Source organism: Hyperolius riggenbachi, chromosome 1 (assembly GCF_040937935.1).
Source record: "Hyperolius riggenbachi isolate aHypRig1 chromosome 1, aHypRig1.pri, whole genome shotgun sequence".
Classification (NCBI taxonomy): domain Eukaryota; kingdom Metazoa; phylum Chordata; class Amphibia; order Anura; family Hyperoliidae; genus Hyperolius; species Hyperolius riggenbachi.
Window position 1 is genome coordinate 64,063,038 of NC_090646.1, and position 14,171 is coordinate 64,077,208.

General features: G+C 46.2%; 1 protein-coding gene across 2 annotated transcripts in view; it reads right to left on the reverse strand.

Annotated features, from left to right (window-relative positions):
• Nucleotides 1-491: 491 nt before the first annotated feature.
• Nucleotides 492-14,171, reverse strand: part of UBOX5 (U-box domain containing 5) — a 69,714-nt gene continuing 56,034 nt past the window's right edge. For both annotated transcript variants that reach the window (XM_068274791.1, XM_068274802.1), the window contains exons 4-5: nt 6,952-7,116; nt 492-924 (exon numbers count right to left, since the gene is read on the reverse strand). In XM_068274791.1, coding sequence (XP_068130892.1) covers nt 716-924; nt 6,952-7,116 — 374 coding nt within the window. In that variant the 3' untranslated portion in view covers nt 492-715. The remainder of the gene's footprint in view (nt 925-6,951; nt 7,117-14,171) is intronic.

Below are 14,171 nucleotides of genomic sequence, written 5' to 3' on the forward strand. Positions count from 1 at the left end.
TTCGTAAACGATCATTTGGCAAATTGTATCGTCAGTGGCCACCTTTAGGCTCTGTTCCCACTTGAGCGGAGAACGGACATTTTTATTGTCCATTCTCCACTCACTGATAAACGGACAGTGTACAGCTTATATTTTATACATAGGAGCGGTTTCCACTTGTCACTCTGCAATGGATCAGCGTAGAGTGACAAGTGTGCAGTTGGTGATAATCCCAGGATTAGCCTATGGGGGTAACATCTACCCAGGCTACAGCCGTACCATTGGAGTGGTCATGACACTGTCCGCTCCTGCTGATCAGGCGCAAGTGGTCACTGAGCCTTACAACGTTACTGATATTACTGCCCCGCCTTACAGTATCAAAGTTTCTGGAAGAATGCAGTTTTCCTGTAAGGGAAGGAAGCATGTGGCACACAACACACAAGTGCACTTAATTCCAATATAGAATCCTTACAGAGAGTTCAAGCTGTTTGAAGCTAGCACAGCGATGCATCTCATTGTAAACACAGAACAGGTTATCTGGGTCTTGTTAGCAGGGCTATGAGAAAGATGCTTCAGCCACCTGTTGCAGCCCGCCAAACTCAACCCTCTAAGTAAATTCGCACAAGTCTGTATTGATTAGCAGCAAAGATCAGTGATGTTAGGCGTCGCACCCTCGGAGGAGAGCTGAACTCTGTCCGGTGGAATTCTGGGTAAGGTGTCTGAAGCCTGGCGGGGCCTACAGATGGACCCTCAGCACATCACGAGTGGCCACGGATTGGTTGCAATTCTTGCACAAGAAGGAGAGGCTCTTCTGGGTCTCAGCCAGGCAGGGACGACACATCAAGTGGCCGCAGGAGAGCTGATAGATGGGCTCGGCTCTGGAATACGCCGACAACGTCCTCATGCAAGAAGCGCAGTGTTGCACCGCGCTGCTCCTATTGTGCTCTGGAGAATAAAGAAAACACGAGCACAAAGCTGTTATTAGCGGTACGTGACACCCGACACAAAGACTCCTCAACTCCAACATCTCTGTGTCATTCAAGAAGAAAGGAAGTGTGGCACTTTTGTCTTCAAAGCGCTAAATCAGAAAAAGACTAACCCTTTCCATACCAACATAGGTGAAGACTACATCCTGTGTGTTGCTGTAAGTCTCTGATAAAGGGAAATAGGGGCACATGAGGAGGTGTAGAGACTTCAAAAAGTAATAAAAATCAATAAGTAACTTACCTCAAAAAGAGGTCTAAGTTTATACTCACCAAAATGATTTATCTACATGATAAAAGACAATGGCCTCAATTCACCAAGCTTAACTCCTGTCTTTAATAACGTTTCTGGAGTTATCACCATGGTGATGAGGCATGTCGTATTCAGGAAACATTTTACCTCAGGCAAACCTAAAGTTAACTTTTCTGTCTTTAAGTTAACTCTTCAATCCTTAAAATAACTCCACAGTTAAAGACAGGCTGTTTATTAACTGCGTGTGAAAATAACTACAGAGGAGGTAAATTAACTACAGAGGAGGTAACTTAAAGAGACCCTGAAGCGAGAATAAATCTCGCTTCAGAGCTCATAGTTAGCAGGGGCATGTGTGCCCCTGCTAAACCGCCGCTATTGCGCCACTAAACGGGGCTCCCTTCACCCCCAAACCCACCCCCGCAAACGTTAGTCGTGGAATTGGTCGTTCCTGGAGGCAGAGCTAACGGCTGCAGCCCTGCCTCCAGTCGTGTCTATCAGCAGTGCATCGTCGCCTCTCCCCCGCCCCGCTCAGTGAAGGAAGACTGAGAGGGGCGGGGGAGAGGCGGAGATACGCTCTGACAGACACGCGTGGGGCAGGGCTGCGGCGGTTAGCCCTGCCCCAACCAGGAAGCGCTCCCCCGCTGCACCGAGGAGATTTGGGGGTGAAGGGACCCCCGTTTAGCGGCGCGATAGCGGCGGTTTAGCAGGGGCACACGTGCCCCTGCTATCTATGAGGTCTGAAGCGAGATTTATTCTCGCTTTAGACTCTCTTTAAGGAATGAAGAGATAAGATAACTCTCTCACTGTGTGGAGATAAGTTTTCTCTTGCCTTATTAACTCCAGCATGATCTTAGTGAATTGAGGCCAATGCGTTTCATGAGCTGAACCTCCCCTTCCTCAGGTCAATAGTGTGCCAAATACTCCATCCAGCGGAGCCCGATGCACCTCTATCTAATTTTTGTGAACACAAGCTTGGACATCTCTTTGAGGTAAGCTATCTGTTTATTTTTATTACTTTTTAAAGGGACTCCGAGCACCTCGCATGCCTTTAAGACTCCGACCAGTACTGCAAAGTACTTAAAGATGCATACCTTACTGTAGGTTGTGCTCTCCTCTCATTTGATGCCTGAATCGCCACTCTACACCAAATAGTTTTCGTTCGATTTCAATTTAAAATTGCGGCTGCCATCTTGGCTATGTTATAACTTCTGGGTCACCCCTGTCTTCTCTGTTAGAGAAGTGCATCACTGAATAAAGCAGGAAGATGAAGTGACACGCATGGCCATTGCAAGAGGCCCCTCCAGAGGGGTCATAGCACGACTTTGTTGGAAGTTGTCTGGCTTACAGGCACGCCCATGAGAGGTGCTCGGACTCAATTTATGTCTCTACACCCAATTGGGCGCCCCTCACCCCTTGCATTACATTCCTTTGAAGGGTCGAGACCTTAGTCTGTATGTAGATGTATGTATGTATATATATATATATATATATATATATATATATATATATATATATATATATATATATATATATATATATATATATATATATATATATATATATATATATATATATGTATATGTATATGTATATGTATATGTATATGTATATATATATATATATATATATATATATATATATATATATATATATATATATATATATATATATATATATAAATATATTTTAGAGAGAGTGACCCATTCATAGAGGAACCTTCCACATACCCGTGTGCGGGACAGGCGTTTCCCACACTCACTGAAGGTGGTTGCCATCATGCAACCCAGGTTTGTGAGTAGCTAGTTTAATATTTACCATTCTTCACCTTATCACAAAGTCCTATGCTGTATACTGGCCTCCTGTCCTTCTCGTGTCATTTTTCATCAATGTCACTTGATCCACCCCCTACTCTGACAGGATGTAGATTTCACCTGTTCCTGTCACACACACACACACACACACACACACACACACACGCCGGTCCAGTCACTCTGTCACCACTGCCCACTCAGCTGTCTGAATGACAGCAGAGCTCCATGTGCTGGTCAGAAGCTAATTTCATTGGCTTCTGACCCTGTCATCACTGTGAGCCAATCACAGTGATCACAGCTCGATTTATGAAAGAAAAAAAATGTTCTGGTCCTTAAAGGACTCAAGGCCAAAAAGAAAATTTTTTTACTTGCCTCGGGCTTCTTCCAGCCCCTACAAGTAATTTGTGTCCCTCGGCGCAGCTCCGGGAGCGCAGTGCGCAGTAGTAATGCAACTGCGCAGTACACTCCCGATGACATAGGCACATTTGTGCTCGCGTGCGCCTGCGCAGAAGGCAAGGTAACCTAGGTTTCTTTTTTGGCCTCATGAGTCCTTTAAGGGGACATTACCATACAGTTCAAAATGGGTACAAAAAAAAATATGAATGTACAGGTGAAACTCGAAAAATTTGCATTAGTAACATGCAATGAGTCATTTTTATTTTCTGTATAATGGCTTAATTTCTTGTAAGATTGCCTCAGACAATCACAGTTGCTGTTTAGAATCCACACTCTGCCTTCTTATGCTAAAAGAGATAAAGAAGTAATGACCCTTTAAACCTTATCAGAAGCCTTATCTCACCATTTCTCAGCTGCTTTATCATCTACTTAATTGGACAAGCTGTCTATAAGCTGTTTGCATAGATAACAATTTTTTTTTCAACTCTTGCTGCACTGGAAAACAGAAAAGGACTTGAGATATTATCATACAAGGACTAGTATTATACAGGTAGTCCCTGGTTAACGAACGAGACAGGGACTGTAGGCTCGTTCTTAACCTGAATCTGTTCTTAAGTTGGAACACTATGCCATCTCTGTCCCCTGTACTTCCTCTGTGCCCCCCTGTGCCTCCAGTGTCCCGCTCTGTGTCACCTCTGCCCTCTGTACCTTAATTTTTTAAAATAGATTTTCTCAAAAACTACAAGTCCAACTTGACCCCCCCCCTTTTTTTTTTTACTTGTTCCCATGGAAACACAGAATCCATGCTGTTTGTAATTCAGGTATTCGTAAGTCGGGGACTACTTGTATGTACTCGTTTTTATCTCATGTCACTTCAGGCACACTTTAAGCTAAATGAACAACCTGCCTCCTTGCAGCTAATAGCGTCCTCTAGTCCTCTAGTGGAGGGCGGAGGAGGAAGGTTTTCGTCATAACAACCGGTCAGCTTCAGAAGGCATTTGTGGCAAACCAACATGTTCTGTGTGAAAGGTTAAACATTTTTTTAAAATAATTAAAGTGTACCCAAGGCAGCAAGGTGGTGTGTGTGTGTGTGTGTGTGTGTGTGTGTGTGTGTGTGTGGGGGGGGGGGGGGGGGGGGGGGGGGTTGGGCGGAATGGGAAGTTCCCTCATGCAGGACATGCCTCTGAGTGTCTCTCCCCCCCCCCCCCCCCCCCGCAACGCTCTCTGCTGCACTATCTTCCCTCCCCTCAAAAAAAAAAAAAAATAGTGACAAGCAATTGTCGCTATTGCAGAGGGTAAGGGAAGAGGTATCCGGATCAGGTAGCATTGTTCTTCTGTTTATTTTACAACCCCTTTTGGGGTTCCCTTTAATTTGCATTTAAAGCTGCTCCACCGATAAAAAAGATAAAAGATAGCCAAGTAAGTAAAGCAGTCACCTTTTACTAATCATTCACAAGCAGGCTTTTAACATTCCAATACTGATCTAACCATAAAGTCTTCCCCATCTAGGATATCTGTATGTACTGTTACTTATTGTCCGTTTCAGCCTTCTGTCTACGGCCTGGGCTCATTGCTCTGAACAGATCCACTCTTCTCAGGCTCTTTCTGGTACATTTTGATGAGTTTACCATAAAGAATGAGCCCAAGAAGCAGATATGGTGGCATCTCTAGCAAACACCAAGCCTAACACTCTGCACCATATGGAATGTTGGGCTTGAGATGGATTGGGGAGGCCTCTAGACCAGGGATAGGGAACCTATGGCTCGGGAGCAAGATGCAGCTCTTTTGATAACTACATCTGGCTCACAGACAAATCAGTAGTGGTTGACTCACTAAGCTACACTGCTCAAGCAGCACAGCTTAGTGTGGCAGCGCAAGTAAAAATGTCAAAGTAGTGCACGCTACTGCTGTAGAATGCAGAACTAACTTACTCGCGCTACCCCAAAACCAACGGCTGATCCAATTGTCCCACTCTGGATCCTGTCAGGTCCAGTGACTTTGTAGAACGAGATCCCTGCACTTTGATTGGCCCAATAGGCTGCCTGTCACTTGACAGTCAGCTTATTGGGCCAAAGTGTGGGGATCTCATCCTACAAAGTGAATTAACCCCCAAGTCAGCTAGCTAATTGTACAAGCTGTTAGTCGGTATTTCTCCTGTCTGGCTCTCGGGGAAATTGCTGATGTTGCTGAAACCCAAGAGAACCGGAAGACGTGTCAGAGTCTTCCGGTTCTCTTGGGTTTCAGCAACATCAGCAATTTCCCCGAGAGCCAGACAGGAGAAATACTTCCGCTGCTCACCATGGCAACAGGGACGTGAGCCCTACTGCCCCAGTTTGAAACATATTGTATGGCTCTCACGGAATTACATTTCAAAATGTGGGACGTTTATGGCTCTCTCAGACAAAAAGGTTCCTGACCCCTGAGCTAGACTCTCCAGAGGCTTCCCTCTACTAAAGTGTAACGTTTTCATTCTATTTTTCACTTCAGGTTCAATTCCAACCCCCACTGGGATAAAAACAAAGTAAGATAAAACCACATGAGGCGCCCAAATGATAGTGATCAATAATAATTTGAAAAAAAGGCGAATGTAGGCTTACCTTAACCTCTCGAGGACCGTAGGCTTACACCCCCTTAGTGATCAGGCTATATTTTACAATTCAGGGCTGTGCAGCTGTAAAAGCTTACTGCAGAGCCATAACACTTGGCACACCAATGGATTTTGTCCCCATTTTCTTGCCACCAACAGCGCTTTCTTTTGGTGGCATCTTTTTTTATAAAAACACCTATTTTACTTTACATGTAACGTGCCATCATCCCCCCCCCCCCCCCCCCTACCAAGAGCCAGTGTAATCCGCTCTCATAGGCATCAGCCTATGAGAGCTGATCACTTTTGTGGCCAATGCAGGGGACAGCTCAGTGTCAGAGTGTCCCCGTACAGCACTGCTATAGATCGCAGCGCTGTACACAGAAATAAACGTGTTTTTTACGGTTTACAGTCTGCTAGCGGCGATCCCGGCGGAGAACCATGATTCAAGCGGGGATGCTCCCATCAGTGCAAGCAAATCCCCTGTCATCTCCGCCCCAGGACTTTACACCAATTAGCGTTAGGTGGTCCCGGGAGAGCTGCTGCATTCTCACCAATTGGCGTGGAGTGGTCGTAAGGCAGTTAATGAGTTCACTGAACATATAATTCAGACTTTTAGTTAAACGACAACACGTTTCACATCTCAAAGCTGCTTCCTCAGGTCAATAAACAGTGCAAGGTTCGTAGTACCATAGTAACCAGTTCTGACAGACAAAGCTACGAAGCTTGCAATGTCTGACAGGTGCTCAAAGTTGGTTATTACTACGAACCTTGCACTGTTTATTGACTTGAGGAAGCGGCTTTGAGCTGAGAAACGCGTTATCAATGTGCTAAATAATTACCTTCTTTTAGAATTACTACTATCGTTTTCTGGACGCCGCTCGTGTTTTTATAAGCCATCTATAAGTTAACTGGTTAGATAACAATAAAATGTGTACACAATACCGGTTGGGGTGCAATCTGCAGTCCATGAATGGCTGCTGGCGCTCTCCATGTGAAACCCCTGTTGATTCCTCGTAAACTTTGCCGTGTAGGATGGCATGGAGCCCAGGGCAGAGGTGAGCGCCTGGTCCAGACTATGCGTCAGCCTCTGTTCGTGTGACATGGATCCTGTTATTGGGTACACAATAATCATCAATGTAATTGTCATATGTTTACAAGTATACAGGTTTTAATGTCTCCTTTTCAAGACTTAGAGTATTTGTATGAAAAAAAAATAGATCCTATCGAGGCTACCCCCATCCTCCTGTGTCCCACGCTGGTCTCGCTAGAGGTGTACGAACGGTGGCCACGTAAAGATTTACCCTCCCGGCTTTAGCGCAGGAGCAGCTCTCGGCGCGGAAATAGGTGAAAATAGCCACTCCCTGTCAGGTACGCTCTACTGCATAGGCGCAAGTCGCCTGCGCAGTGGACCGGATCCGACTGGGATCGGCTATTTCCGAGCTGAGAGCCACAACAGCGCACTCCGCTAGAGTGCAGGGAGGTGGAGTCGGTCCAAAAATCCACCGACTCCGACTCCTCAGTTTAGGATTCCACCGACTCAGACTCCGACTCCTCTAATTTGCATATTACAATTTTGTTGATTAAAAGTATGCAACATGAAATTCGTCTCTTAACTGCCAACGCTTAGGAATTTTACAAGACAACTGAAGTGAGAAGGATATGTAGACTACTATATTTATTCCCTTTAGACTAAAACTATTCCGTGGTAAGAGTACTTATAAATGGTACAAACCGGAACAAAGAACATCTATCAGGCCCTAGGCAATGTAAGTGTGGGTACATGTAAAAGTGATGTGCAGGTACTCTGCAGGGGAATGAGGAGATTCTTCCTCTATTACACATTCTTCATGCACAATCTGAACAAGGTTTATGGGTGACAGACAACACCTCTGTGTTCAATGTGCACAGCATTCTCAGTGGATTCCCTGCAGCTCTGTGGGGAGTGCATATGTAGAGTATAGTACTACTGTGTAACAAAGTAAACCTGAGACAGATGAAATTAAAGTTTTATACATACCTGGGGCTTCCTCCAGCCGCCTTCAGGATAATCAGTCCCTCGCTGTCCTCCTCCACCACCTGGATCTTCTGCTATGAGTCCAGGTACTTGAGCCAGTCGGGCGTAGTGCGCATGCACACACTCCGCCGCCAGGAGCATACTACACCTGTGCAGCACTATTGCGCAGGTGCAGAATGTTCCTGGCTGTGGGAGCGGCATGCGGCCGGACAGCGCTGACTGGCTGAATTACCAGGACTCATAGCAGAAGATCCGGGTGGTGGAGGACAGCGAGGGACTGATTAGCCTGAAGGGGGCTGGAGGAAGCCCCAGGTATGTATATAACTTTCACAAACCAATTGAGATGCGCAAATGTATACACTCAAATCAGGAAGTGCGCCAATATTTTTATACAGTCAATATTAGATTTGATATTAAGCGCTACACAGTCCTGCTTCTGAAGGAGGGAAATCATCTCTATCACAAAAGTTCTTTTATATTGCCGAACTGGTTCTCACCACCACCACACCAGATATTGGAAAGGGACTCACCCTCTTCTAAGACCTCCAATTGGGTCTTAGTCTCGCCTTGGGGATATTCCCAGGTCACCCCCGACCTTACCGATCTGTATCTTTAGTGGGCTGGGCCAATCCTTGATATTATTCCACAAGTACTGACAGATAACCTCCAAACAAACAAAGCTCACATAGCGTAATACTGTATGATATTACATACAGTACGGGAGCTCTTGATGAGTCACGTACTGTGACGAAACTAGTCGGGCGGGACCTGAGACGGCGTGGAGTGCAGAGCCAACAGTGGGGGCAGAAGCGGAAACCATACGGAAGGCTGACCGCGCGGCAGCCAGTCCGAGAAGCTACCTTTGGGGAGCCCTCCGGAGGCCACCAATACGGGGGAGAGCCCGTTGCAAAACTCATGCTGTTTTTATTCGGAGAATATTGTAAGTGCAATAAATTTTTAAGAACTTTTAATATCATACAGTATTACGCTATGTGAGCTTTGTTTGTTTGGAGGTTATCTGTCAGTACTTGTGGAATAATATCAAGGATTGGCCCAGCCCACTAAAGATACAGATCGGTAAGGTCGGGGGTGACCTGGGAATATCCCCAAGGCGAGACTAAGACCCAATTGGAGGTCTTAGAAGAGGGTGAGTCCCTTTCCAATATCTGGTGTGGTGGTGGTGAGAACCAGTTCGGCAATATAAAAGAACTTTTGTGATAGAGAGGATTTCCCTCCTTCAGAAGCAGGACTGTGTAGCGCTTAATATCAAATCTAATGTATATAACTTTACTTTTCATCCGTCTCAGGTACCCTTTAATTTGTAGTCACCAAACCAAATTTTAACAACATATCAAATTATTTGATTTCATCAGCAAAGGGAGTGCATACATTTGCATAAATCAGCATCAGTGCAGAATTATTTCCATCTCATTGACCATCTCTATTAGTGACACGGCTACACATCAGGCTTTATTCTTACAGCATAGATGTTATTTAGTATATATGTTACGGCCAGAACCCGAAGTTTGGCCAGAACTAGAAGTGGCCGGCCACTTCGGGTTCTGGCCGGCCAATGCGCGAACTGGCCGCTGCGCTGCGGCCAATGTGAGAAATGAAACAATTCCTGTAAGGTTTAATGTGATGTTGTGGCCGCAGCGCAGCGGGGGGCAAAAAATGTATCACACATCTTTACTTTATTCAATGGCATTAAGCCGCCCGGCTTTTTCCTCTGCCTCTCTCTCCTCCCCCCCCCCGCCTCTCTCTCCCCCCTTCTCTTATGGGCACAGCCGGGCGGGGACACGCGTGTCCAGGAGAGTCGTTCCTCGCGGCAGGAGAGCAGAGCGGGGAGGCTGCAGACATCGCTTCTGCCAGCACCCGCTCTGCAAGAACGGCAGGATTCCCCTGCCGCGACGAACGACTCCAGAGGGACACGCGTGTCCCCGCCCGGCTGTGCCCATAAAGAGAAGGAGAGAGAGAGGCGGGGGGGGGAGGAGAGAGAGGCAGAGGAAAAAGCCGGGCGGCTTAATGCCATTGAATAAAGTAAAGATGTGTGATACATTTTTTGCCCCCGCTGCGCTGCGGCCACAACATCACATTAAACCTTACAGGAATTGTTTCATTTCTCACATTGGCCGCAGCGCAGCGGCCAGTTCGCACATTGGCCGGCCAGAACCCGAAGTGGCCGGCCACTTCTAGTTCTGGCCAAACTTCGGGTTCTGTCCGTAACATATATAAGAGATTCCTGTGTACACATCATATATACAGTCACAATCAGATATGTATATCTGACCTTAAAAATTCGGTGACTGCTTTATTGAAGCAGCACAACTAATTAATTTTGATTGGTTTATTTCATTTTTGTGGACTAAGCACAGCTATTACTGTATATATACTGTATTTATACATTATTTTTAATGACTATTATCTGAGAAATAGAACATTTTATCATATTTTCTATTTTAATTACAGTTACAAATTCATTAGGAGTCGGAGTCGGTGCATTTTTTCCCGACTCCGACTCCAGGCACCCAAAATTACCCGACTCCACGACTCCGACTCCACAGCCCTGAGAGTCAGGGAAGGTAAATATTGCACAGCCTGATAAATTGTCGGCTGTGCAATCCCAGGGCTGCAGTGAGACCACTGTGGGACGGAGGAGGACGGGGGAAGCCGCGATAGAATCTAGAGGCTTCCCCCTCCCAAGGTAAGTAGCCCCAGGGGTAATTTGCCCTCCGCTCTGTCAGCTGCCTGGCACGGGAGATCAGCTACTGTAATTTGTAAGCACAGGATGTTAACAATATGTCTGCTTCCATGAAAAAATAAAATTTAACAAATGCCTTTTAAGCCACCAGCAAGCAAGAAAATACTCAGAATAATTTTCAGGGCTGTGGAGTCGGTACAAAACTCCTCGGACTCTGACTCCTCAGTTTATAACTCCTTAGTCTAATACTTACCAGGGCTGTGGATTTGGTACAAAAATCATCCGACTCCCCAGTTTATAAAACCTCTGACTCCGACTCCAGGCAGGGCTGTGGAGTCGGGACAAAAATCTTTAGACTCCAACTCCGACTCCTCAGTTTATGAAACCACGACTCCGACTCCGGGTGCCCAAAATTGCCCCGACTCCAACTCCACAGCCCTGTCTCCAAGTACCCAAAATTGCTCCGTCTCCTCGACTCTGACTCCACAGCCCTAATAATTTTGACAGTACTTTTAACCTACCTATGGTATTTTTTTTAATTGCAGAGCAGTGAAAAGTTATTTTAAGCAGAAGATGAAAAACTATTTCCTAGGAAAAAAATTAGGTGAAAAAGTGAATTGCATATGGACCTTGAAGTGAGCGGGATATGGAGGCTGCCATATTTATTTCCTTTTAAACAATACCAACCGGCTAACAGTCCCGCTGATCTTTCTGGGCAGTAGTGTCTAAATCACACACACAAGCATGCGGCAAATGCAGTCAAACTTTAGTCAAATATTTGATCTGCATGCTTGTTCAGGGTATATGGCTACAAGTATTCACCTCCTTGGCGGTTATCACAAGTCAGGATCGGGGTGAAAAAACAAGCAAGGGGCGGTAACCCCGAGCGTGACTCTTGGTAGTCGCCAGCAGAACTGTGTAGCGCATAGTGCGCAGCAGGCATTTTCACTCTCCTCCCGGGGAATCCAGATGCTGGCAGCCATTCTCCTTCCTGTCCTCCGAGTCTCTGCATCTCTCGAGTGAGATCGCCGTTTGTTATCATGACGACAGATGGCAATCTCGCTACAAGGTTACAGCACCACCCGGATGATGAAGGGGGAACTGCCGTGCTGGATCCCAGGGAGATGAGTGAGTGCTGAGGCTGCTGCAGATCTGTGGTGTGATTTTTTTCCCGGTTTCTAGGGTCTAAAAGCCTGCAAAAAAAAATCAGGGCTGTGGAGTTGGTACAAAAATCCACCGACTCCGACTCCTCAGTTTAGGATTCCACCAACTCAGACTCCTCGACTCCGACTCCTCTAATTTGCATATTACAATTTTGTTGATTAAAAGTATGTAACATGAAATTCGTCTCTTAACTGCCAACGCTTAGGAATTTTAAAAGACAACTGAAGTGAGAAGGATATGGAGACTGCCATGTTTATTCCCTTTTGTCATAGACTAAAACTAGTCCTTGGTAAGAGTACTTGTAAAAGGTACAGACCGGAACAAAGAACATCTATCAGGCCCTAGGCAAAGTAACTGTGGGTACATGTAAAAGTGATGTGCAGGTACTTTGCAGGGGAATAAGGAGATTCTTCCTCTATTACACATTCTTCATGCACAATCTGAACCAGGTTTATGGGTGATAGACAACACCTCTGTGTTCAATGTGCACAACATTATCAGTGGATTCCCTGCAGCTCTGTGGAGAGTGCATATGTAGAGTATAGTACTACAGTGTAACAAAGTAAACCTGATGAAATTAAAGTTTTATACATACCTGGGGCTTCCTCCAGCTCCCTTCAGGCTAATCAGTCCCTCGCTGTCCTCCTCCGCCACCTGGATCTTCTGCTATGAGTCCAGGTACTTGAGCCAGTCTGGCATAGTGCGCATGCACATACTCCGCCGGCGGGAGCATACTACACCTGTGCAGCACTATTGCGCAGGTGCAGCACGCTCCTGGCTGTGGAAGCGGCATGCGGTCGGACTGCGCTGACTGGCTGAATTACCAGGACTCATAGCAGAAGATCCAGGTGGTGGAGGTGGACAGCGAGGGACTGATTAGCCTGAAGGGGGCTGGAGAAAGCCCCAGGTATGTATAACACTTTTCTTTTCATCCTTCTCAGGTACCATTTAATTCGTAGTCACCAAACCAAATTTTAACAACATATCAAATTATTTGATTTCATGAGCAAAGAGAGTGCGTACATTTGCATATATCAGCATCAATGCAGAATTATTTCCATCTCATTGACCATCTCTATTAGTGACACGGCTACACATCAGGCTTTATACTTACAGCATAGATGTTATTTAGTATATATAAGAGATTCCTGTGTACACATCATATATACAGTCACAATCAGATGTGTATATCTGACTTTAAAAATACGGGGACTGCTTTATTGAAGCAGCACAAGTAACTCATTTTGATTGGTTTGTTTCATTTTTGCGGACTAAGCACAACTATTACTGTATGTATAAATTATTTATGATGACTATTATCTGAGAAATAGAACATTTTATCATATTTTCTATTTTAATTACAGTTTAAATTCATTAGGAGTCGGAGTCAGAGCATTTTTTCCCGACTCAGACTCCAGGCACCCAAAATTGCCAACTCCACGACTCAGACTCCACAGCCCTGAAAAAAATTGCACCACTTTTAGACTCTAAAATATGGGAAGAATCAGACCGCCAGGGTGGTTAAAGGCAGATGGCAGGACAGCTAGGAAATTTGCACTGTTTAAAGGGACTCCGAGCTCACAATAAAAAAGAAAGTTGAACTCACCTGGGGCTTTCTCCAGCCCAGTGCTGGTCGGGAGGTCCCACGACGGCGTCCTGGCTCCTCTCCAACACCCCGATCCGGAATGGCTGACAGGCCGCAGCCCGGGCGACACTCTCCCGAGTGTCGGGCTGCTCCTTCCGCGTATGACGCGTATGACGTCACACGCCGGCCGCCTCGCGTCATCACGGCGGCCGGCGTGAAAGTACTGCGCATGCGCGATTAAAGCGCGCATGCGCAGTACTTTCACGCCGGCCGCCGTGATGACGCGAGGCGGCCGGCGTGTGACGTCATCCGCGTCATACGCGGAAGGAGCAGCCCGACACTCGGGAGAGTGTCGCCCGGGCTGCGGCCTGTCAGCCATTCCGGATCGGGGTGTTGGAGAGGAGCCAGGACGCCGTCGTGGGACCTCCCGACCAGCACTGGGCTGGAGAAAGCCCCAGGTGAGTTCAACTTTCTTTTTTATTGTGAGCTCGGAGTCCCTTTAAAAGGAAATAAGTAAGGCAGCCTCCATACCCCTCCCACTTCAGGTGTCCTTTACCCAACTCTGTGGATTTCCAGAGTGGGGGGTCTAAAGCCCTCGTTTTGGCTCGGGATGCGGCGGTTTACCTCTACTGAGAGTACCGAAGCGAACTGCAATGTAAAAATAGCAATTTTTGTTCGCTTTAGTCACTCTTTAAATA